This window comes from Chionomys nivalis, chromosome 13 (genome assembly GCF_950005125.1).
Source record: "Chionomys nivalis chromosome 13, mChiNiv1.1, whole genome shotgun sequence".
NCBI classification, from domain to species: domain Eukaryota; kingdom Metazoa; phylum Chordata; class Mammalia; order Rodentia; family Cricetidae; genus Chionomys; species Chionomys nivalis.
Window position 1 is genome coordinate 34,222,388 of NC_080098.1, and position 27,130 is coordinate 34,249,517.

General features: G+C 41.5%; 1 protein-coding gene across 1 annotated transcript in view; it reads right to left on the reverse strand.

The window, feature by feature from the left end:
* The window catches only part of Ryr2 (ryanodine receptor 2), a 565,815-nt gene that overhangs the window by 373,205 nt on the left and 165,480 nt on the right, over nucleotides 1-27,130 (reverse strand). Inside the window, exon 2 of the mRNA XM_057787812.1 lies at nucleotides 13,095-13,214. Within this exon, the coding sequence (XP_057643795.1) occupies nucleotides 13,095-13,214 (120 nt within the window). The remainder of the gene's footprint in view (nucleotides 1-13,094; nucleotides 13,215-27,130) is intronic.

The window sequence follows — 27,130 nt, forward strand, 5'->3', positions numbered from 1 at the left end:
TAATACATACATATCCTAATTGCATACATAGAATTATCTTGCCTATATTAACATAGTATAACATATGTCTATATACACTGTGAGTTAACTTTTGAGTTGATTACTGTTGACCTGTGTGCTTATGGTTTCAATGTGCATGAGTTAAATATACTCTAATTCCTCTCTGGTGAATATTTAGAGATATCTGTTGGTTGTTTAGTTTATGTTCCAAATGAATGAATTTTCTATAGTAATTTTATATGTAATTATATTCACTAAGAAGAAGGTGGAGAGAGGTCCCATGTATTCCCTGCCCCTATTACTTGTACCTCACCAACACTGCCCCCAAAAGACTAATACCCAATGCTAAAGACTCTTGTGTGCTTCCTGTTCATGTGATCTATTTATTGTCCCCCACAATTTTACCTTTTCTAGAATATCACGTAGTTGGCGGCGCACAAGGTGTAATCATTTTCAGTCCGGCTTCTTTCACTTAGCAATGTGCACTGCAGGTTCCATCACATAGTCTCTCATTAATGGCTCATTTCTTTTTGGTGCTAAATCCTACCCCCACTGTATGGGCGTGCCAAAGTTCATCTGTTCATCTGCGAAAGACATGTTGGCTGCTCCCAAGGTTGGAGAATTACGACTTACATAAGCATCTATTAGTATTCAAATGCAGGTATCTAGAGGGCCTTACATTTTAAGCCATTTGCCCATGATGGTGGTAACTGAATCCCATAGTGAAGGCATGTGAACTGATGTAAAGGTGTTACCCAATTCCCCGACATGCCTGTTCTGTTTGTCTTCTCACCAGAATGGAGAACAGTTCCCACTGCTCCACAGCTTCACTAGCATTTGATGTCATCATCACTCGAGTGTGTTTCTTCTATTAGATCTTGGTTTTCTATTACAAATAAATTGACATCGACATGTCTGTGCATGCTTTCATGATCACATATTGAACCAGTTGGTCCAGGACAAATATGTTTATAGGAGGGTCTTTAAGTGACTGTGGAGTGTCCAGCCGTCTGTGAAACATCTGTTATCACACCCTCTCCCCCTCACAGGACTCAGAGGACATTGTGGGAGAGAAGATGGGGAGACTGTAGGAGTCAGAGTGTTGGGAGCACTGCTGTGAAGTGAAGCAGTGCCTTCTAGACGTGACAAGATATGATAAGCTCACAGAAGCTGTGGCTGTATGCACAAGACCTGTACAAGAGTAAGCAGGTCAATATTCCAGTGTGGCCAGGGCAAGGGCTCAAGGGGCCTCGTCTCTAGCTGAGGGGATATTGCCATTTCATGGATGCTGGGTAAGGATAGTCAGTTTTTTCAGGGGCTATGGCCTCTGGCATGTGGTTGCCCACACTCTAGTGTATACAAGCCTCACACTCACATGTTTACAAACAGCACTAACTGAATTCAGAAGGTTACAAAAAGGAGAGCATGGGAAGGAAATGCAGTGAGGGTCAGGGAGAAAAGCAGGAGGATGGAGATTGTCAAATACATTGTAAACATTTACCTCTCTCTCTCTCTCTCTCTCTCTCTCTCTCTCTCTCTCTCTGTTTCATTCTGTGTCTATGTGAATGTACCATATTGCTTTCTAAAGATGTTTATGGGTTCACAGAATGTATAGGGATTCCCATTGTCACCACGTTAAACAGCCACCCTTGCGACCATTTGCCAGGATCACATAGAACTCATCACAATGTGGTCTTCCTTTTCTCATTGGTCACCCCAAACACTACCAAACATTCTCAAAACATTAGGAAGCTGTGTGAGCTCCATCTCTTCGAGAAATTTCAAATGCTTGAAGTATGGTTTTCTACTTAGATTCTCTCTTTTCATTATGAACTCATGGAAGCCCTCTGTTTACTCTCCACGGTCAAATTCTCCTATTGTACAACTTAAAACCCTGGTTCCCAACCCGAGCTTTGTCCTGCTGCTTTGCTCATTTGTTTTCTGTAGGACAGGACCTGTTGGTATCCAAAAAGCTTTCCTTTTAATGCTGTGAAATAATAGTTTTGCTTTGATGTTTGTGATTCTTGGAACTTTTTATAAAAATCAGTTTTATTCAAGTATTAATTCTCAAGCAGTAAACTTTACCCATAAAATCACACAATCTGATGCATTTTCAGACTCTTCTACTATCATTTAGCTGCCAAATTTGCAAAGCACGATGTGTTCATCTATTTTATGGAAGAAACACATCTACTTATCTCTACAGCAGATTTTCATCTACCCCTCCCAACCCTTCACGTTCAACTGTTTTATCAACAGAGATACATTTGGCTCTTTGTTGTTGCTTTTGTTATTGCTGTTTACTTGTTACTTCCGTCTTTTTTCTAAGGATCTGTGTTGTACAGATTAATAAATCTGGAACAGGAGATGTCACTCTGTGCTGAAAACCATAACTAGGACACTAGAGTCATAGTACTCTAGTAATTATGGAAACAAATGAATAGTTTATTTTTTCTTACTACGTAATATCCCTTTGTCAGTTGATGTCAATTCTGCTTACTTTTAAATTTGAGGCTGTTATGAGAAAAAGTGCCTAAACACACTATTACAAGACTCTGAGTAGAAGCTGATAACTCTCAGATAGATAATCAAGAGCAGATTACAGGACTATGTCATAAAAGTTTAATTTTATCAACAATAACAAACTAGTTTTCAAAAAGATTGCCCCATTTTGTATTAAAATATAATTTCATGATCTTCATTTTCACATACCAATGTTTGCAGCTGAAATATTTTTATGGAAAAATGTTAGAAGTTATGCTAGCAAAAGATCTTAGCATTTTAAGCATAGAAATTTTGTAATTATCTATCTTCGGAATTTTTCTGTAAAGTCTTTGAGTCTTTACATTATGTGTAAGTATGACAATAAGGATTCATTCTTTATATCAAGAAGTAAATTAAATGTCACTCCAAGTGTGCTGCACTAAGCCCATAGTCAATCAGTACAGGATGAAGCATTATTGTAGCCACAGATATGTTTACTCAGTTCATGCTAAAGATATTCAGTTAACTCCACCAAGCAGGAAGGCAATCTCTGTGTGTTATGGAGAGCATAGGAGAATCTTTTCAAAGCCAAATGAAGTGATGAAGTTTCATAATAAACAGATAAGTATTGTTGTGGGTCTAAAGAATGAAAGGCAATTAAAAATCAATATGTATGTATATATTGATATATACATATCAATATATATTAATATATATTGAGCATCTACTTCCTTCAAAAATATGTTAATTCCTGAGATGAGGCAGGTAAATGGTTGTCTCTGCCAGCAGGTTCTTCAGAAAGAAAGGGTATGCATTACAGATGTAGGAAGGCTTTACAAAGGAAATCCTGCTTAACAGCTCAATAAAGGAGGAGTTCACGTCCTTCAAGCAAAGTGTATGCAAGGTTGTGCTAGCGAGAGAAAGTGGAGCATATTCAAAGGCACAGAGCTCTGTTTTGTTTTATAGGAAAACTGAACCAGGTGGTTTATACTCTGGGGCTGTAGAAGCATGTCTCAAAGTACCAAACCAGTATGCGGAGCATATGATATGCAATTCAAGAACTGCCCCCTGTTCCTTGTCTTTCAGTTACCACGCTGGAGACAGGGAGTCTGAAGGCCCACCATATCCCTCAATAGAGCACTTGGCAGTTGCTCGCTTCTACACCACACTCTATTTATAATCTACACAACCAAATTCTATCCATTTGGTCCCTTTCAGATTTCAAAAACATTAACTTATTGTCATCCATCTAAAGGATTCATCAAACCCTATTCCTCCACCGTCATAATACTCAAGTAACACTTCAAGATAAGTCTTTCCTCTCTCTTAGCTTTAAGATGGGATGAGAATTTTTAACTCACATGAAATCTCTTCTGCCATAATTTTGCATATTAGTCTTATAGCATTTGTTCCAGCTGCTTCTTTAGAAATGTAATACTTCCTATGTATTAAACTAGACAGAGCCATGTTGCTTCCATGCTCCATATATGGCCACTACATTTTTTTTTTACAACTCATGAAATAAAATAGTTTCCTATTTTGTGTGGGTGGTGGAGTACGGTGGGGATCTGGGGAGATACCTCAATGCTTGTCTTGCAAGCATGAGGACCTGGGTTCAGACCCCCAGGAGACAATAAGGAACTTGGGCAACAGCTCATGTCTGTAATCCCAGAATGGGGAAGCAGTCACTGAAGGAAACTTCGAGCTCACTGGACAGTCAGTCCAGGCAATCGGTGAGCTCCTGGTTCCGTGAGACCCTACACACACACACACAAACAACACACACATAAACACACACAGAAAGAAAGAAGTTGGAGAGCCACTGGAGAAAACTACTGACTTTGACCTGTGGCCTCCACCTGCATGCACACACACACACATCTTGCACATCCCTATACACACGTACAAGACAAACACATACACAGGTGAAACATCTGAAATTCACATTTCAGTGCCCATTCATACAATTTTTAGGCTCACAGCCAGGCTCATCTATTTGCATACTGTCTACAGCTGCTTTGGGGCTAAATGTCAGAGTTGAGAAGAAAACATGACCCAAGATAACTAAAATATTTTCTCTCTGGCTCTTCCCAGAAAAGCTGCCAAGCCAGCTCTGTTGGCTGCTATGTATCTACCACAGCTAAGCCACACTCTCATCTAGAAAGGAAGGAGCACGAAAGCCCCCAACACAACAGTACTCTTCTTCAAATTCAGAGTTTAGTATCAAAGACTGGAAGCTTCAGGATGTGGAGATAATGGTATCCGTAGTTTAGAGCTTCCCAAGACCCAGGTCCTGAGTTCAGATCCCCGTACCCCATGTGAATTCTGGGTAGGTGTGGTATCCTGGCTATAATCCCAGAAGTCAAATAAGGAAATACCCAGAGCGTCCTGTGTTTATGGAGACTATGTTAGAAAACATACATTCAAAAAGCATGCATGCGTATGCATGCATGAAACACACATGAGAAATGGAAAAGGGGGTGAGACTAGAAGCTTCTCTTTCCCCTACAAATATTTGTTCTCTGATTTGGGGACAGATAAACTATCATCAAATACCCAGCCCCACCTGAGATTCTAGAAGGCTGTTAATTCCCAAAGGTCTTTAGCGCCTATTGGGCAGAACCTAAAGCTTAACAAATCCTAACCTTCTTGGCCTCCAAAGCCCATACCATCAGGCAGAGACTGAGCTGGTGGATGAGGTGCATGAATGCAACCCCACTGCTCACTTCACTTGCCAGCATGGCACCTGGGTATGCAGCAGACAGAATGGGTGGGTTAGAGCACCTGCCAGTCTTCTTCCAGAGCTTGGAGGAACTCCACTAGCAAGAGGAAACCCCAGGAGGTATCTGCTCCAGGCAGTCCCACCTGCTCCATGCTTAGCTGAGATCTCCAGCAGATGATGGGCAAAAGTTGTTTCTTCTAAAGTTTTCATTTCATTTCGTTTTCTAGATCTTGCAAATAAAGCCTACAAAGAACTAGAGCAGCCATACCTTCACCACGACAAAGATTCATTAAAACCTATGAAATTTCCTCAGAATTAATCTCAGCTTATAAGGTAATATACTGATGTTGCATTTATAATCTAGAACTGCATAAAATGTTTCTGAGATAAAGAATTTCAATCATGCCATCTCATTCTACAATTATGTCCTTCTGTAGCTATTCTTTCCAAACTGGGCAGCAGCATGAATGAGTGTTTAAATTCTAGCAGGAGTTATTCACCTATAACTTGTAGAAACACACAGTTCCATTCTAGCCCAATGTAGTGATCTGTTCCCCCAATCAAATGTTACAAGTCTTCTGTTCCATCAAAATGCGATTTAAGCATAAAATCGCTTACTCTAAATTTTCTTGGGTGTGTGCAACACACGTGTGTGTGTGATCAGAAGACAACATTGGACTGTCATTCCCAGAAGCTAGCCACCTGACTTGCTGAAGCAGGCGCTCTCCCTCTCTCTTTCTCTCTGGCCTAGAGTTCACCAAGTAGGCTAGGTTAGCCAGTCAGCAGGCTTCAGAGCTCGACCTGTCTCTGCCACCTCAGCAGTAGAACTGTAAGCACGTGCCACCGTGGCCAGCTTTCTCCATGGGTTTGGGAATCAAGCTCTAAGTCAAGCACTTTACCAACCGTGCCATCTCCCCCGCCCTTGTGGAGCTATCTCTCTCTCTCTCTCTCTCTCTCTCTCACACACACACACACACACACACACACACACACACACACTGGCTATTTTTTATTCCTCCTAAAATACATGTAAACAAGTGATATATAACAAAACACAAGGATACTGGTAAGAAAAAGTGATTGTTGAAAAATTCACATTCTTTCCCCAACACGCTGGTCTTTCTTTTGTGTCCCCTCTGCACAAACAAAAGTTCCCTAAAAGCAAAAATGAATAAGCAGAGCTACAATAACACTTGTATTTGTTTCCCTATAGCATGTTTTATTATTTCAATCAGATGCTGGAAGAAACATGCCATGAGAGAAGCCTCTGAAGTTTAAGAAGTCTCACGAACCTGGTTTGGAAAGCCAACCTTTCTTACATCATCTAGCATTTATCTCATACTGACATTTTTATTATTCAAATTTTCCCACTTGAGAAAGAAGAGCAGTTCATCTGGACCAGAACAACTGTCATGCATCATTGATGCCCCATGCATTATTGATGGGGTGAATAATATCCTGAAATGAGAAGTCGCCAGAGATAAAGTTCTGCTTTTTCATATCCCATTATGGGAAGAAATACTTGTAATTAAAGGGATGCCAGAGAAACTATGAGAAATGGAAAGCTTTCTTTCTTTTTAAATTTATATGTATGGGTGTTTTGCCTACTATATACGTATGTGTAACACATGTGTACAGTGTCTGCAGAGACCAAAACAGGAAGTCAGAGCTCAAGGAACTGAAGTTCCAGATGGTTGTGAGCCACCATGTAGGTGCTAGAAATCAAACCCATGTCCCCTTCAAGAGCCACAAGTGTTCTTTACCATTGAACCACCTCTCCTGAAGCCTGAGAAGAGCTCACTGGCAACTCTTAAAAGACAGATAAAAAATTAACAGTGATGTTTATGCATGCTGTGGACAAGGACCAGTCTAAGCAACACAGAGTCTGTGACATCTTTAGATGCAAAGAATTTATAAGAACCCCTGGGTATTTGATCAAACTCTGTGAAAGGTACCTTTTTTTTTTTTTTTTTTTTTTCTCTTTTTTTTTTTTATCATTTTTTTTTATTCTTTTTTAATTAAAATTTCCAACTGCTCCCCGTTTCCCATTTCCCACCCCTCCTCCCACACATTGCCCCCTCCCCCCACTCCCCTCCCCCATCCCCACTCCTCTTCTCCTCCCCCCAGTCCATTCCCCCTCCCTCTCGATACTGAAGAGCAGTCCAAATTCCCTGCCCTACAGGAAGACCAAGGTCCTCCCACTTCCATCCTTTTGATTGGTTTAATAGAGCTATTAAACATCAGTCATGAGTAGTCTCTTCATGTAATTCAAGTTAACACCATTGGGGAATGTAAATTTACCAAAGACACGTTAGGTGAACTGCTTATTACTTAATAAAGTATCTTGCAGGTCACAAAGTCATGGGAAGTGACAAGAATAATGAAAAATGAGAACTGTTCCATTTCCCAGGCTGTGCCCCCCATAAGCCACTCTGGTCAGAAGTGGGTTTTCTGATATAACTGACTAGATCATCTGCAAAGCCAGGCAGGGCAGGCCACATCCAGGGATGAAGCCTACACTCTACACACGATGTGTCCTTTTTAAAAGGTGTGCCAAGGACAGGAGAGATGGCTCAGGCTGCAAAAACTCGAGGACCTCAGGTCCTAAGCACAGAAAGCTGGGCACAGAAGCGCACCTTTGCTTGTACCTTTGAGGCAGGGTTTTCCTCTGCAGCCTAGGCTTTCCTTGAACTCTTGATGTAGCTTAGGCTGACTGTGAACTCATTGCAATCCGGTCCCAGTATCCCAAGTATTAGGATTTCTAGTACAAACCACTCCACAGGGCCATTCTACTTATATTTTTAAAATACAATAGGGCCCTATACATATTGTGCATATCTGTAGCCCCAGCACTCAGGAGTGGCTGAGCCAGGAAGATCAGTAGCCTGCGGTAGCTAGCCTGGGTCGCAAATTATTCATCTCATGAATATTTTCAAATTCATTTGAATACGAGTGGGTAAGTGTCTTTTTATGATTTAATTTCCTCTGTTTGGGTTATTAACCCTTCAACCCATATGAAACCTAACATTTGACTATATGAGATCTTGTCCTTTCTCATTAGATTGATTGCTGGTGTTTCTACTGATTTTCTTTCAAAGAACTAGCTTTTGAAACTAGCCCCTCAGTGAACCTGACCGCTCCGTCTTGCTGCTCTCCTGTGGAGATTTCGTTGTTCTTTCCCTACTTTTCTACTTAGTTGCTCATTTTCCTCACTTGGAAGAACATGTGAATTTAATGCTATAAATACTATCTTCACTGCTTCACTACACCACACACATCCTAAGAATCCTGCTTTATCTTTCTATACAGGAAACATAATTCCGTATTCCTTTCATTTTGCTTCTCCTTCAACCCAAGATTTATTTCCTACTGTGCTTCTTAATTTTAAGGTATAGGGATCTTTGGTTCTGGGGGAGGGGAGGGTGTGGTTGTGGACAAGGCTGCTCCTTCACATTGGTCAACTATGCTCTCCAATATGTTCTTGTCACCAGATTGGGAAACAATACACACGAAATCTTTCCTTTGCATCTTCCTGTTCGCTCACTGTTGCCATGTGTAAGAATGCCAATCACTGAGCTCGCCTGATATGTTATGTAGAGATGTGGAGACAGTGTTTTATACCCTATGTAACTCTGTTTTTATGACAAAAAGTAAACAAGATTTAAAAACTATGATTGCCTGATAACTTATGGTATCTCCCTCATATTTTTATGCATGTCTATATGCAAGGATGCACTAGTGCACAGGCTCATGTGTGCATGTGGAGGCAGGAGATCACCCTCCAGTGCTATTTTTAAGGAGCCATATGCCTTACTTTTTCTGACATAGAGTCTTTCACTTCTTGGAACTAGCTGATGCTGCTAGGCTGGCCAGAAGTGATCCCCAGGTATCTGCCTGGATCCATCTCTTCAGCCCTGAAATTCGAAGCAGTGATGATATGAACTCTGAAGGTTCAAACTCACGTCTCCATGGTAAGTTCTCTAAGCTCTCAACGAAGCCTCTCCCCACCTAAGGTCTCTAAAAGTTTCCTAAAGATTTATTCATGTGGCCAGCAGTCAGTGGGGTATGTGCACACATGTGTAAGTGCCCACAGAATTCAGAAGGGAGCATCCAGTCCTCTGGAGATGGAGTCACAGGCAGTTGCGAGCCACCCAACAAAGGTACTGGTAACCAACTTCAACTGTCTTCAGCAGCTGAAAGCACTCTTAACCCCAGAACCACCACTCCAACCCCCAAGTGAAATGTTAAAAATTGACTTCTGCCTCAGAGTTGCTACCCAAAATTCAAAGCCCGACTTCCCACCTTTATAGAGGCAAAAATGAAATGCCAATTGTATAAGGAAAGCACAGCAAACTCTTGTCGTGTTGAGTGAGAAATAACCAATCATGTCATGAGAGGTAAACATTTCTGTTTTCTACAGGAAAATCTATGTTGATATTTCAGACCTTCCCTTCCAGGGAAAGATGAGCCTGAATAAACATCTTAGGAGCATAATGCATAATCTCCTCCAGGAAGGCAGTTTTGCCTTTGATGGAAAGATGCTAAGGCTTGAGCTATTTCTGGGACTGCTTCCAGGCCTTCATTTATAATTTATATAGTCTGACTGGTTATTGCCGACAATCACTCTATGCTCCTTATTCCATGATAAACGCAGGAGATACCAATTGGAGAAAGGGAAACTACATCCCATTTTTCTACCAATGAAAGTCAAATTCAGCTATATCCAGGTGAAATAAGGGACTACAGTTGTGTTTGCATACTGCGATCATGAACAAAGGCCTGGACTTCTGTCTCTTTGTCATTACTTGTTAAATTTTTCTAGTCCAGGCCACAGAGCTTGTCACCAAAAGACAAGAAAGAAGTTAAATCTGGTCCCCAGAGGTCCAGGGCTTGATACATAGAGGCAAGAGGAACATCAGCATAAACTCTGCAATGTCCTATAAAGACAGAAGGACACAGACCAAACAGCAATTCCCAGAAATACAGGCTCAAAATGGGGACTACAATGGTAATTGGGGAAAGGTAACCAGGAAGAGAGGTAGTTTTAAGTGGGCTTTAATGGACAAGCCCCCTTCCCTTATTTTTAGCAGCAATCAGCTTCTGTCTCAAAGTTGCTAAGTCCTGAAAACGGAAGCCCAGAGCCCCAGCTCTACATGAAAAAGGCAAAGAGCAAAAGCTGCGGGAGAAAAGAACAAGAGAGCTTGTGCCTATCCAAATGAAGCCAGGCAAGGACAGGAGCCAGGCTAACATGGCCCAGAGATGCAGCTACCTAAAGGGTGGAGAGGAAGGATCTTACATTGTAACAAAATAAGAAGACAACTCAGTGCTCTGCCCAGCATGGGCTTTGACTTTAAATCTACATTCTATAAACAAGCCAATGTAACTTTTTGTACTACAGACTTTCATTAGAGAAAGAATGTAAGACACTGTGAATGTAAAGGATTATATATTCGGCTCATTGGATCATCTACAGCAAATAAAGAGTCAAGTTTCCCTGCTAAGAACTAAACCATTAAGGTGAAGATCTAGCTAGGCCTATGTGAATGCTTGATTGTCAATTGGTAGACCCATTGTTGAACTAGGAATGTGTATTACCAGATGTGAGGAGAAAAGACAACCCTGGGTGTCATTCCTTGGGTGTTGTCCACATTTTTTTTAAGTTTTAAGACAGGGTCTCTCATTGGCCTTAAGCAATTTAAGGAAACTAGGCTGTCAGGCCAGTGAGTCCCACTATTTGCCACTGCCTTCCCAATGTCCAGATTGCAGGTATGCATCACCATGCCAAAGTTGTTTATGTGGATTCTGGGGATGAAACTTGGACCCATGTGTGCGCAAGCATTTTACCAATGGAGTCATCTCCCTAACCCATAATATTATTTAGTATCAGAAACCAACTCCCTTAACAAAGAATCAAAACAATATCATCTAATACAATGTTCGATATAATGAGGATAATCAAATATCAGGCTACAAGGCTGGAGAAATGGCTCAGAGGTTATTGCTCTTTCAGAGGGGACCTGGGTTTGGTGCCCAGCGTCCATATGGCAGCTGACAACTGCCTGTAATTCAGTCCCACAGTATCTGATGCTGTGTTCTGACCTCCAATGGCACCACACACATGATGAACATACATGCATGTAGACAAATACCCACAAAAAGTGAAAGTATTCTTGAAGAGTCAGTTAACCACAGAAACTTATTCCAGCCACACACAAAAAATGTGAAAAACCAAAGAACATGCTAAATATGAAGATGCTGGTTTTCAAATAATAGCTTTCATAACTAGACATATCACAGTAAATTTTATAAAGACAATGTTCCAATAAAATTTGTCAAATGAAAAGTAAGTGTAAGAAGAGGACTTGGGATGAAGCTCGGTTGGCTGAGTTCTTACCTACATCCATGAGTTCAAATCCAGCACTGCAGAAACCAGGTGTATTGGTGCACACCTGAAATTCCAGCACCAGAAAATGGAAACAGAAGGGTCATAAAGTTCATGGGCCTCCTTGGGCTACATGGAAAGTTCAAAGTGAGCCTGAGTTATGTGAGACCGTTTGCAAAAAAAAATCTAAGGAAGAGTATACTATCCTTAACATATACTTAACTACATTAGTCCTTGTCTTAAAACAAAATCAAAACAGGTGCATAATATATCTAACATTGATAGTTATAAAGAACATCACGTGGCATAAATAACTATAATAAATATGTTATATATACTCATTGTTAGTTTGCAACTAAAAGATGCTGCATTATGAAAGAATGAGAAAATATTTGAAGCCAAAAGTTTTGGTATAAGTGTGCACAGCCCTTGCCAACAGTGTTGTTGAAGTCATGTTGAATATTTCAAGTCTAGAAATTGATGTCTATTTCCAGTTCTTTATTTGTGTAATAAGTATGATCGCAATACATACTTTCTCTTATGGTGGAATTGAAATGAGATTATGCACACCAAGAACACTATAAACCCAAAAGTACTGCACAAGAGATCACTGCACGGGCCGTTTCTCATTCATTTTATGACTCCCAGAAAAATCTTCTTTCTCTAATTTTTCACCAACTGACCTGTCAACAGACCCAGGGTGTTCCTGGAGCATAGTCTAAATCCAATCACAATTCCCATAACCACAGTACCAAGTAAGAGGAAGAATCGGCTGCCAACCAGACAAATCAAGCACCTTCCTGCTCCTTCCCAGTTTCCTCTCTCACTCTCCATGGTCCCAAATCCCTGTAAGAGCCATGAGATTCTTTAGAGCCCTTCAGACAAATGGAATTACTGCCCAGCTCCACTGTCCCACCCCTACAGTCTCCCTCTGCCTTACAAAACAACCTGGACTCCTTCCCATCCCAGGCTCTAAGTCATCCTTATAGACTTCCTCTAGTACAACCGGTCCCCTTGTGCTGGTACAGCAGTCCTCGTTCCCGCCCAGGAGATGTTGCAGGGTTTTGTTCTTCTTAGTGGAAATTTCGCGAACGTAGTCACTTCAGTCTGGTCTATTCTGCTATTACTCTCTCAAAAAAGCCTTCCTGAAGCGGAGCTCTGTAAAGAACAACACCTCCCCAGAACAAGGCCTCCCTGGATCTCTGTCTTCCTGGTTACTCTGCTTTCCTCCCAGGCCTTTCCCCCTTCAGTAATCACATCATTTATGAACATATTTGCTTCTCCACTCCCAAATTGCCATCATGAATCAAGGCCTTCTCTACACTTGTGAACAGTGCACCCCAATTCTCTGAGAACCATAAAGACTCAGCTTTCAGATGAAGATGTGAAAACATTTCCTATCTCTTTTAGTTTACAAGTTGTCTGTCCCATAGAAAGCAATCCAGGGCTCAGGCACAAACTCAGTACCATGAGTGAGACGCGAATACTCCATCGGTCTCAACCCACCTTGGAATTGGATGTAGACTCCAAAAAACAAAGTCTGTTGCCAAACCCTTCTGCTGCCAAGCATAGCTTCTGCTGCTCTTTGTGGACGGTCGCAGTGCACTGCAGAACCACCTCATCGTCCTGCAGAAAGAAACAGAAAGAAAAGTGAGCTTCCACAAGGCTGGGCTAAGTAAGATCTAGAAAAACGGGATTTTATTACCTATCAATAATCTGAGGTGTATAGATAGCAGTTAAAAGCACTTGCTGCTTTTGCAAAAGACCCATGTTTCATTCCCAGTACCCACATAACCATCTGTAACTCCAGTTCCAGGGGATCTAGGGAATTGGGTATCATGTTCTGACTGCCATGGGCACCAGGCACACTAATCAAATAAAATACCTTAAAATTATTAAGTGTGAGCTATACTAGTTAGTTTTGACCACCAACTAGACACAACCTTGAATCGTTTGGGGAAAAGTCTTTATGAGGATTTATCTAGATCAGGTTTGTAGGCCTATGGGCATTTCTTCATGGTGAATCAATTCAGGAAGAGCTAGCCCATTGAGGGAAGCACTATTCCCCAAGAAAGGGTCCTCAACAGAATATGAGGGGACAAAGCTATCTGAGAGAAAGCAAGAAAGGAAGGCTATGCTAATTTCTTCTTTGCTTAACCTTTGATGTAATGTGACTAGCTGTTAAGTTTCCTGCCTTAACTTCCCCCAAAGATGGACTAAAACCTAGGATGGAAGACCAATAAACTCTTCCCTCCCCAGTGTTGCTTTTGGTCTGGGTGTTTTCATTGGTTTGCTTGTTCTTAATCATGGGAGCAGAAAGGAAACTAGAACATGAGCCATGTGTAAGAATTGTCACCAGAAAAGGCTATACAGTGTCAGTCCCTGGATACTTTTAATCCGTAAGAAAGAAACTGGATGCTGGAGAAAGGGAAGAGCCAGGGCCACTGATGGTCATCAATTTTCTCATTGCTATCACCAAAGGCAAATATTTACAAATGAAGGCAGGATTTTTCTATTCCACACTCATGCAGTTTCAATCACCAGAAGTACCAAGAAACCATTTGTTTCTGAGGACATTGAACATGTTCAAGAACAAAACGGGTTCTACAGGCTGGCATGCATGTCAGTCTAAAACTAACTCAGGGAAATATGCCAATAACTCAACTGGGTTCCAGTTGATGGTAAGTCGCTCTAGTTTTACCACACAGTTGCAGATCCTATCTGAGAAGATCCCGGGCTGCTTAAAAACGCAGCAAGACCATTTGTGAGTCCAATGCTTGGAAATACAACAAGGGATTCGAACAAATTACTAAAGCAGGGTTGCAGACAAATATGCTCATGGGAAAAGGTGATCGACAGGATGACTTGACACAGAGACTGTGACTAATCCAAGAAGAGGCACAGAGTTCCTAAGTAAGGTCAGACTAGGCTACGTAGCAAGATCATGACCAGCCCACTATGCCTTGCAAAAAAGAATAGGCAGAATCTGCCATCCTGGCTCTGCCTTGCACTAGGTCATGTGATCTCAGGCAAGGCCTTCAATCTCTGAAATGATGATGCAAGACAAAGTTCTACCGCAATGACTCCAGGAGAGAACAGACTCTGAGTAAGAGGAGATGAAGTTATTTTGTAACAAAATATCATCCCATTTATCAGGTTCTATTATTTATGGCAAATGTTAAAAAAAAAATACTACCAATTGTAGTAGGGGAACAGAGATCTGATCAGGGTGTCTTCCTTAATCCCTCTTCACTTCTTTTTTTTTTTTGAAACAAGGTCTCTCTCTGAGTCTGGAACTCACTGACTCAAAAGGCCGAGCAATGAATCCCAGGTGTCCTCCTGTGCCCCTCTCTAGGACTGGGGGCAGAGGCATATTCTTCTATGCCTGATTGTTTCGTGTTTCTTTCACCTGGATGGTGAGAGCGCAAAGACAGCCCTCAAGCCTGCAGGGCACGTACTGACTCTCTCAATCCCACCACTTGTATGTTGACATGTCAACCGCAAACTCACAGGAGGATACACAACAGAGGAAAGAATCCAAGTACCTATTGATCCTCTCATGCGTCCTCCCTTAAGAGGGCTGCCCCAGAAGCCCTGCATCGACGAATGTACCTGTACTGCATTCCACTGCAGAACAGAAGGGAAAAGATGAGTAAGTGGGATGAATCTCCAGAAACAGAAAATCAGCTGCTTTGGTTAACTCAAGCAAATGCTGTGTGCATCTGAGAAAAAAAACCCACAGTTCTGCTTTGCATTTTAAACCTTTCTGGTGTCTGTCATTTGCTCGCATGTCCTACATGGCTGCCGCACCGTGGCGCAGAAAGCAGAGATAATGCCTGCCACGGGCTGAGGCCGGCTGTTAACTTCCACCCTCCAAGTCCACTGCTGGTTGCTTATTAATTTGAGTGAACATTCATTTTACTTGAAAAGCCATTTGCTGGGGGAAAAAAAATAGCCTGATTTCCCTATAAGTAAAAGCAAATGCAAAATTCATGTGCTGCATGGCAAAATAAAATAACATGAAGTGCTTTACATAATCTACGACAAGATGAAAGCTATATGGTGGTTTCCAAACTCGCAGTATAATGAGAAAGCTGGAAATGGTACTGATGTGCTCTCAGGCTAGCAAATCCCAGAGGCCTCCTACTATTTTGTATTACATGTCCTATGGACCCAGCTCTATTATGCAAACAACACTCTAAGGCAAAAGAACCTTTGGGGAAAGCTGGAGACTGCCCGATGTTATTTAGTAAGGAACTATTCATGAATTAAAGACATGGAAGTGAACAGGGGTGAAGACAATAAGAGCTGAGGGTAGGTAGGGGACTCGCGAGAACAGCAGCCCTACTAAATAACTCTGAAAACAGGGAAAGCATCACATAGTTCCCAAAGGCACGGAGCATGTCTGCTCCTCACTATTCCCATGTGATACAAAGACTAGTCACACACATAGGAGGAGAAAATGAGGCACAGTGTAACTTTTTCCTCACTAAGACTTGTTACACATGTTTCCAGGAACTGAATCATTAAATCTAATGTATCTGAATCTGAAAGCCATATCCACATTGTTTCTACCATGAACTGAATTTTTAATCATACTTGTGACCAGCATGATTGTTTCCCATATCCTGACATGCATCCTGACGCCAGAGGATCTTGCTAAAATGTACACTCCTGTTCTGTAGGCTTTGGGTGGTACTAACAGCGCATCTCTAATAAACGCCAATGTTTAAGGCCATTCTCTGAGTATCCAGGATCCATAATAGGTCTCACAAAGGATATGGATCCTAGAAGACATGGGTGGTCTTCCCTAAGAGTTTAAGAGGCCATCAATAAAAGCATTGGGATATTAAAATGAGTCTCTATGCTAGAGATGCAGCTCAGTAAGCAGTAATTCTGCCTAGCATGCATTAAGCCATGTGTCAATCCCTGGCACTTCATAAACTCTAAGTGGTGACACACAATTGTAATCTCAGCCCTGGGGAGATGTAGGAAGAAGGGCCAGAAATTAGTTAAAGACTTCCCTAGACTATAGAACAGGTTAAGGTAAGTCTGGGATATCTCAAATTCTGTCTCAAAACTAACTGAATAAATAAGTAAATAATGACGGGAGAAGAAGTCAGTCAGGCAGGCTTATGTATACTGGCGGGGAAAAGGAGAAATGTAGAAATCATTTGGAATGTTCAGCAACATGACATGAACATCAATTATGCAAGAAAACAAATGAAGATAAACAATTTACTCAAGAACACTATCAATGCCCCTCGACCAAAGAATGGGTAAGGAAAATGTGGTACATTTACACAATGGAGTACTACACAGCAGAAAAAAATAATGACATCTTAAAATTTGCAGACAAATGGATGGAGTTAGAAAACATCATATTGAGTGAGGTAACCCAGACCCAGAAAGACAATTATCATATGCACTCACTCATAAGTGGCTTTTAAACATAAAGCAAAGAAAACCAGCCTCTCACAATCCCAGAGAACCTAGACAAGAATGAGGACCCTAAGAGAGACATACATTGACCTAATCTACATAGGAAGTAGAAAAAGACAGGATCTCATGAGTAAATTGGGAGCATGGGGATCATGGGAGAGGGTTGAAGGGGAGGGGAGAGAAAGTGAGAGAGCAGAGAAAAAATGTAGAGCTCAATAAAATCAATAAAAAAAATAAATGAAAAAGAAAGAACACTATAGAACCTACACAATTGACATTCACACATAATTTTGTTTCCATGTTGCAAAACTTGGGTGACAATGCAACCCAGGAACCACGTAACACTATGTTCAGAAAAGCTCAACTACATTACCAAGGAAACAGGATATAGCCAAGACTGCCAATCATGACTTGGCTTGAAATGACAGAGCCTAACCTGACATACCCACAAAGTTTTTTCTAGTAGACATGAGAACAATCTCTATTTTACAGCCCCGAAAGTGACGGGTTCCCATTTTTGACAGAAAGTAATATATGCCAAACACTTGATGGACCAAACAGCAGAATGCAAGCCACCTGCCAACTCCCTTTTATTAGCCCATCACTCATCCCTATGAAGATGCTTTCTCCTGTGATAGAAGAGCCTGCAGGCTTTCCAGGAAGAGCTAGTAGGGACGACTTGCAGTTTTCTGCTGATTGAAACCGTGTGCAGCAACTTTGGCTTTGCTTAGCATTTGTCTGATATGTGCATGATGATCTAGCTTGCATATTCATGTATATAAATCCTAGTTTCTATCCCCAAAGCTGAAGACTGATATTGCCTAACACTGAAGAGGTCCAGAATACTAACAATGGATGTATGACTGCCTGGGTTGTAAGGCTTCTTTCAAATGAGCTCTTGAGGCTTAAGTCTGAAATTCACAGCTCTTGCTTCTGAACCTGGTCATGGGCATCAGTTATTGTGTGTCTAAGGCAGGCAAGCAATGGCCGTAGTGCCTCATACCTTAGCACATAAAGCTAAAAGCACCTTAAAATTTACACTGGCTACACTTTTTTTCAAGTATTAGTTTTTAAATTTGGTAATTTTATACTTTTGTACCATATACTGGGGTCATATTGTACATTACATCCCTGTGCACCTACTGGCATTCTGTTTAGCCAACCTCCTTCCACATTTTTTGTCTACTGCCCTAAGGCCTTGTTAGAGCAACACATGTATACTCAGTTCACAATAAATCATATTCCAGAACCAAATCACCACAAAACAGAGTCAATGCGAGTTGTTATTTCAATATTTTTTAATCTCAAAACCTAGCTGTTAATGAAGCACAAATGAGTAGCATCATAAAATGCTCTTGCTTCTCCTACAATGAAACTAGGCGTGTTGGCACAGGCCTTCAGAAACTGGTAAGTAAAGACAGGAGACGCATGAGTTTGAGATCAGCTTGGCTGGGGATATAGCTCAACTGGTAGACTGTCTTTTTATTTTTAAAATAAAAACATACTTTATTTTATGTTTGGTATACAATTTACATATAAATAGCATTGTCATAGAATGCTTTGATACAGTTTTAAACATAAGAAATTGAAATTTTAGTGGGGCAGTGGTGGCCATATGCCTTTGATCCCAGCACTAGGGAAGCAGAGGCAGGCAGATTTCTGTGAGTTCAAAGCCAGCCTGATCTACAGAGCTGTCAAGGATACAAAGAAACCCTGTCTCACAAAAATATAAAAAGGAAGGAAGGAAGGAAGGAAGGAAGGAAGGAAGGAAGGAAATTTTAGATTACTAGAGCCCTCTTCATGGAAGAAATACTTTTAAAAAAATCACTTTTTCTAAGTAGGTCAATGTGACAATTAGACAATGTGACTAGCAATGTCTAATTGCTATTATAATAATGATCTATGGAGTTAAGAAGAAAGCCCACTCTCTAAGGAATGACACATGTTGAGTTTTTTTTTTTTTTTTTTTTTTTTTTTTGGAACATAAAATGGTTCTAGCTGCTTAAGTACACAGAATGTTGAATTCACATGTCCTGGTAGAGTGCTTGCCTAGCATGCTTGAAGATTCGATCCCCAGTACTAAATAAACTGGCATAGTGCTGACATCTGTAATCCCAGGACTTGGGGGAGCTGGGAGGATCAGGGGTTCCAAGTCATCTTCAACATACTGAGTTTGAGGTAAGTCTGAGTTACATGAGACCCTCGCAAAAAAAAAAAAAAAAAAAAAAAAAAAAAAAAAAAAAAAAAAAAAAAAAAAAAGGAAGGCGAGAAACATTGAGTTGAACATAGCTGCAAGGCTGGCTTTAAAGAAGACCTTTGAATGGCTTCTCAGTTCTGAAAGAATAAAAGCCCAATATCCATCGGCTTTTAAGACTTTTGTCCCATGGTTTGTAGCCAAGGAACCATCTCCAACCAACCTCCTGTCTTCTGACGCTCCCATAAGTCTTTTCACTATGCTAAGTCCTTTTGTCCTCCTCTGGTTAAGAGCTGCCCCGTCTTCAAGTTTAAATTCAAGCACTGGTTACAGACACAAGCCTCCCCTGCTCCACCAGGCTGTTCTTGTGCTTTATGCCCCTGTCACTGAATTTTTCCCTTTAGATTCTCTGGTCATTATGTATTCATCTCTGTAGCTATTAATGTCCAGTTATTAAATTGAGACTATTGTTACTTTAGAAACACATCCCCCAAACCATAATGTCAGGAATGGAAGAGGGAGTCAGTAATCATTAATCTCAATGAACACATTTACAAGAATGTCAAATAAAGAAATAAAACAAAAAGCCAAAATTTCTAACAGGTGAGTACCACCCTTTCACTCATCTCATGGAAGACACTACAATTCCAGAGCCAAGCTCAACATGAAGGCTTTCTCAGTGCTGAAGGAATCCTGGTTTCCCACAAACACCATGACAAGGTGGTAATGCAGGTTGGCACAGCCTGGCAAAGAAAGGGGGTAAGACATTGAGGAATATCATAGGGGTCTCACACAGGGGTAGAATACACACTGGCTGATCCCAGAACAAAGACACGAGGATATCTTTGAAGAGTCAAGAAGTGTTAACTGTCCTAGAGAATAGAACTACAGATAGTCAGAAAGAAGTAAAGGGGCAACCCCAAAGCTAAGCTCGGAACCAGGGAATCTAGAAAGTGATACACAGGGGAGGTGATGATGAGGGAGGGGAGATGAGGAAGAGGCTGAAAGGTGGGTCTTAGAGGATGTGCGTAAAACAAAACAAAGGACCCTTACCATGTAACCCAGATTACTTTCCATTCACAATATTCTCATCTCTTCTTCCCAAGTGCTGGGATTATGGTGTGAGCCACCATGCTCAGCTGAGTTTAACAATTTTGACCAAATACATCTTGAATGTGGCTCTCATATCTATGGAAGGAAAGAGACACTTCCTTCTAGAGCCGGCCAGCCTATCACAGTAGCCCCTGGCACCTGGAACCCTTCTTCTGGCTATCCTTTATAGAGACTCTTGCTTTGTGCAAGCAAGCATAAAACAAAGGAGTATCTTTTCAATACTAGCATTGTAAAGCTTGTGAAGAATTCAAACGTTCATCTGCATATTTTATTCATCTTTCCTCACGCTTCCATACTCATTTCCCAACTGTTATTGAATAACCAGAAGTATAATTCATAAATCATGAGTGATAAGCTCTTTGTGGATAGAAACCAGTTCTTTCCAGTTCCTCGGGCCATATTCTGCCTGTTGGCATGTGTCATGGTATAAACAGCTGTATGAGGAGAGAAACAAGACCTGCCTTGCTTTGGGTCTGTCCCCAGGTCAAATTCTGCAATCAGTGAATATAATGTATGCTATATGAACGGCTGGAGGTCCTATACCCCCTCCAATTGTTCAGATGCATGCTGCCATGCCAACAAATGGAATCACCAATTAATATGGCCCAGGTGAGAGCCTACATAATATCCAATTGAACTGAATATTGGATGACCCTAGTAAATGATTTCATGATTTAGGGGAAGTCAGGAAATAGGGCAAACTGGAGGAAAATTATAGAGCCTGTATATTAGAGCTCAGCAAATCTTACTGTAACATAAATACAATAAAACTTTGATTACAATTATCTTCTCATATACAATTTACACAAGTCAATTATAGAATACCCTTAGACATATTTATTTTATTTTTACTGGAGTGGGAGGTTATGTGTACATGAATGCAATCCCTGTGGAGGCAAAGAGGAAGGGAACTGATCTGGGAGAGGTAGAATTGTGGATGGTTGTGAGATACCCGACATGGGTGTTTGGAACTGAGCTCAGGTCCTCTGCTAGAGCAGTAAATGTCTTAACCTCTAAACCATCTCTCCATCCCATGTGGTATACACTTTTAAAAAATGATTTGTATTATTATATTTGTATGATTGTTTTACCTGCATGTATGTATATATGCATTATGTGAGTGCCTAGTACCCACAGAGGCTGGAAGAGATAGCCAGATCCACTGGAAATGAAGTGATAGATAGTTGTGAGCCACCATGTGAATGCTGGGAACTGAACTCAAGGACTTTTACAAGAGGATCAAGTGCTCTTAGCTACAAGCCATCTCTCCAGTTCCCTAGGGTGCAATCACGAAAGCTCAATAGATATCCTTAACAACTTTGGATGGCTCAAAGTCATTCACCATGACAAGTACTTTACATAAACTCACTATGCTTGTCTTGGTTTACTCAGGTTTAAGCCTTTGATTATTAGTCTGCATTGCTTCATGAGGGTCTCTTCAGAGTCAGTCTCACCTAAAAACCTTTCCCTGTGGCCAAGGAGATGGTTCAGTTGCTAAGTGTTTCCTATGAAAACATGAAGACACAAGTTCAAATCTCGACAACCCTCATAACAAGTTAGACTCAGCTGCATGCACCAATTTTCGTAGCACTGGGGTGTTGATTGAGGGGGCTGCATGTAAGTGGGTCCCTAGAGCTTGATGGTCAGCTGGTCTTACCAAATCAGTGAGTTCCAGGTAGCATACCCTGTCTCAAAATATAAAGAACAGACTGATGTCCCAATGCCAACCTCCGGCCTCCACAGGTATGCACACAGGTAGGTACACACGTCACACCACACATACATAGGCAGACACAAAGAATATAAGCATAAGAGGACACGTATAAGCGCACACATACATGTGTGTTCACATTATGTGTCTTATCGTGTGGTTATCTGTCGAGGGGATAAAAAGAAACCAGATGGATGCCCCATGGGGATATATGCTTTAGGGACTGGAGCAATGTCTCAGTGATTAAGAGCGCTAACTCATTTCCAGAGGCTCCGAATTCAATTCCAAGCACCCACATGGTGGTACACAACCATCTGAAACTACAGTCTTAGGGGCTCCAATGCCCTCTTCTGGCCTTCATGGGCACTAGGAACTGAAGCAGTACACAGATACACATGCAGGGGAAATGCCCATACATATGAAATAAAGGGAGAAAATTGAAATATGCCCTGTAGCTAAAACCTAAAGAATCATATCCTCATGCATGTTAAACCACAGCATGTGTTTGTGGCTCATAAATATAGAGTTGGATTCCCTCTGTTTAATTCTCCCCTGCATGTCTGGGACTTTAAAACTTATCACAATAGCACCAGCAAGATGGCATAGTAAAAGTGCTTGTCACCAAGCCTCACAGCCTGAATTCAGTCCCTGGAACCCACTGGTGGAGGAAGGTAATCGATTCCAGAAGTTGTTCTCTGACCTCCCTACATGCCAGGGAGTGCCCCATTCCCAATAAATAAATAAAAATGTAACTTCCTAAAATGGAGGTATGATATTTATGGGGAGAACTTCCGGCAAATTTGTGACAAGTTAATAAGACATGATTTCTCTAACAAATGATGCCAAGTCTTCTGAAACAGAGCAGCACAGAAAATAATTCGCAACCACCAACATCAACAGCCTCCTTCAAATGTTCATTCATCATTTAACAGATCCTTGCTTGGGACACAAATATATGCTAAGAACTGCTCTAAGTGCTTGAGATAAATCGCCTGGCACACCAAAGATCCCCAAACTCATTAGGCTTACGTGCTGGCAAGGGAAGAGACTCAATAAACAGAAACACAATAAATGTATAATTACTTAGAAGATGAAAAGTTCTATAAGGAAAAAAAGACAGAAATCTAAGGGGATAGGAAGTGCTATCGTGCTGGGGAGGGACTGTGGGGGACTCACTGGGGGATGACTTCTGAACGAAAACTTGGAGGGAAGGATAATGAACCTGAAGACTGTGTGGAGGTAGGACCCAGGGAGAGAGGTTTGGGGGGAGGTGCCCAGGCCAGAAAACAAGTCTTAGCAATACCAGAAAAGCACATGATGTAGGGCATAGTTCCTGAGTACACTGTAGGCATATCACACTTGAGACCCCTAATTTAAGCCCTAGTACAAAGAAAAAAGAAAGAAATTGCAGAAGAGTAGAAAGGGAGGCAATGAAAAGGGAAGAAATGGAGAGGGGGGAGAGGAGGAAGAAGAAATAAGGAAAAGAAAGGGAGAGGGAAAGAGTGATGGGAAGAAAGGAAGGAAACAGGAGTGAAGACCTTTTGGCTAGAGTGCACTAAATGAGCAGGAAATGATGTTATTCCTAAGGGAGTCAACAAGGGGACCAGATCATGAAAGGCCTTGAGGCCAGCACAGACACTTGTGCTTGTAGTGCAGGACGTGGTGTACCAGTAGGCCAGCCTGTGTGGTCAGTAAGGAGACAGGACAGCCAATGAGGGTTTACCATCCAAGGGCGCACGGAGGCTCAAGCCAGGTTGGCAGGAGAGGAGGTACAAAGAGATCAGATTTTGCAGATATCACCTGGATGCCTGATCTGTCTTGGACTCCATGATACATGCCCATTACTCATCTCACTTATTCTGTCATTGCATAAGACTGTTCTGGCACCCGGCTAAACTAAATGTCAACTTCATATTCCCACCAATGAGAGAAACAGATAATACAGCGTGTTCAAACAGCTGTAAGGAAGAAGAGGAGGACAATATAGTTGGGAGTTTTGTTACATTTATATAGTCTTCAATTTATGAATTAGTATAGGTTTATTTCTAACACTCCTTGAGAAAATTATGAAAATTATACTTGTTCTGTGGCCTTTAAATTTTTGGCAAAAGATTAAAAACTCTTACTATGAGATTAATGAATATACAGAAAATTGAAAGGAAATATTGGTACTGAACTTAATTTAGTATACTATAATTCAAAACATTGGAAATATCAAGAGTTGGGGCATTTCATTTCCTTGTAAAACACTGAACAAGAACAGCTGTGTGGAGCTCGCCTGCCCAACCCTGAGATTCCCCTGAGCTACAAGCATCAACCGCAGGCCTTTGTGAGAACATACACTTCCTCTCTGCTGGGATCAGCTTCCAGAACTCTCTGTGTGCTTTCAACAGGGGGGAATCTCTCTGAAATGTTTCACCCTGTGCCACCTCCTCTGGGACAATGACTTCCTGTCACATGGTCCTCATTTACAAGAAGCTCAACTTCACCATGATCCTCTCGCTGTGTGTGGAGCCCTTCCCAGGCCGTCACTGCGCCCAGCCCACCTTTCTCTCTCTAACTCCTTTGCGTCACCGGAATTCTTTCTTCTAGTGGTACCCCCTTCTGCCTGGATTCTTATCATCCACGCTGGCCAATTCCCTCTTGTCAAGCTTTACATGTTTTCTGTGCACTAACCAACAGGAACCCCACAACACATTTTGCTGCCCTAACCTACAGACAGGTGCAGGGAGTTGCCACTGACAAAAAGCGACCTGACACCTCATGACATGTACACCTGTGGTTTGATAGTGACAGGTGTCCATGGGTTGATGACACTGCAGAAACTTCGGGGAAATTCTAGAGGTTTTTTTTTTTTTTAATGCTTTGTTTGTGTGTTTGTTTCTAGACAAGTTCTTGTGTAGCCCAAGTGGCCAGATGACCTGGATCTTCTGTTTCCACCTACCAAGTGCCAAGATGAGCATGCCACTGTATCTGGCTTTCTTCAGCCATTTTTATTGGTAGTGATATTACTCTGTTTAGACTACAGTGTGACTGCCTAGTCTCAGTCCCCCACCAGCAGATGAGTTCAAAGTTCTCCAAAGTCCCTTCCAGTGCTCACATTTTATAGTTCTGAAGAAAGACAAGGGAGGAGAGGGAACCTCCCTGTGCAATCTCAAGGGGAGAAATTCAGCGTGCCTTTGATACTTTACATTAACAACGACTATGTCTGGCATGGTTTTCAAGAGAGGGAACTAAGGAAAGCTTTCAATAGAGGGGACTACAGGCTACTGCTTTCCTGTAGTCTCCCTTTCTTTTATTGGCTTTCCTAATTTGTGGTGTGATGTGGGCTGACGCACAGGGTTCTGGCTTTGTTCTGTTGCTGGGATAAAATACTCTGACCAAAAGCAAGTTATCAAGGCAAGAGCTTGTTTGCCTTATAGTGTCAGGTCATGATCCATCACCAGGGAAGGCAGGAATCCATGGCAGGAACCTGGAACAGAAAACATGAAGGAATGCTGCTTGCTGACTCACTCAGAAGCTTATGTTCAACTAACTTTCTTACACAGCACAAGCCCTCCCACCTAGGGGCAGTATTGCCCACAGTGGGCATGGCCATGCTACATCAATTATCACTCAAGACAGTGACTCACGGATATATCACCAAACAAATGGATTGAGTCAACAATTCAATTGAAGTTTTCTCTTCCCAGACAACACTAGGTTGTGTTGAGTTGATTATAAAAACGAACTAGGACACAAAATAACCACAATGTTTTTGATTTCACAAACAGCAAACTGAAGAAGTAATCTCCTGCTCTATATTGATGACTCATATATGGAAGTTTACATACAAGATGGCAGGTAAAGAATTACTGGCTATAAGGCCTGTGGTCACCCTGGGCCTGGGTAATGTCAGCCAAGGGGAAACAGGATGGGAACATCTAACCCTCGGGCTCACTGGAGATGCCAGACCTCTCGTTTTATTTCCACCAGCCAGAGAGGGCAACCGGCCAAACAGAAATCTGAAGCCAGCACTGTGTCTGAAATATACACGTTCCAACAAGGTTTTTCTAGTCCACCTTTAAAGTACAAACTTCTATCAGAAAGGAACTTTTCATTTTCTTCCTAAATGAGGCCTGAAAAACTTTACTGCACCAGTAATGATCAGGCAAGCACTTGCCATCAGCTACCGCACTGAAACCCTGATAGGCTCCTCATGGGCCACCAATAATCTCCAGAGAAGAGAAGACTGGCTTACTGCCATCAAAGACTTAGCAAAATGAAAGACTGAGATGTCAACAGAAAAACTCTTGCGTGCCTTTTTACAAATGTCAGAGGAACAGAGAGAAACAAGAAAGAAGGCTCAGACCCCATCCTATCAGCACCCACAAATCATGTCATGGTAGTTTTTATTTTTGCTTTCTTGTTTGAGACAAAGTCACATGGAACTCAGGCTAGCCTCAAACTTGCCATGTAGCCCAAGGCTGGCCTTGAGCTCTTGATCCTCCTGCCTCCACTTCTGAGTGCTAGGATACCAGGCATGTGCCACCATACCTGGTAAGGATCTATAGTCTACTTGGAATTTAATACACCCAACATACAGATCTTGTTGCAGTTCCTCAAAATATTGCCATTTACCCATTTTCCCTATCTTAACAAACAATATTGCCAATCAAGTAGTAATCAACACCATATACCTAGTACCCTTTAGTATTTCCTCCTAATTGTCTTCAATAATTTGAATGTGAAATGTCCTGTAGATGGAGACTGCTCATTCATTTCCTAGCTGCCCAGACCTGGATAATCACGTAGAAACTATACTAATTGCAACACTGCTTGGCCTATTAGCTCAGGATTATTATTAAGTAACTCTTACCTCTTAAATTAACCCATTTCTATTAATCTATGTATCACCACAAAGCTGTGGATTACGGGTAAGGCTCCTGCATGTCTCCATTGGCCTCTACATAGTGTCTCTCTGACTCTGCCTACTTTCTCTATATATCTCTTCCAGCTTGGCTATATTCTGTCCTGCCATAGGCCAAGGAAGCTTCTTTATTAACCAATGGCAATAAAACATATTCACAGCATACAGAGGGG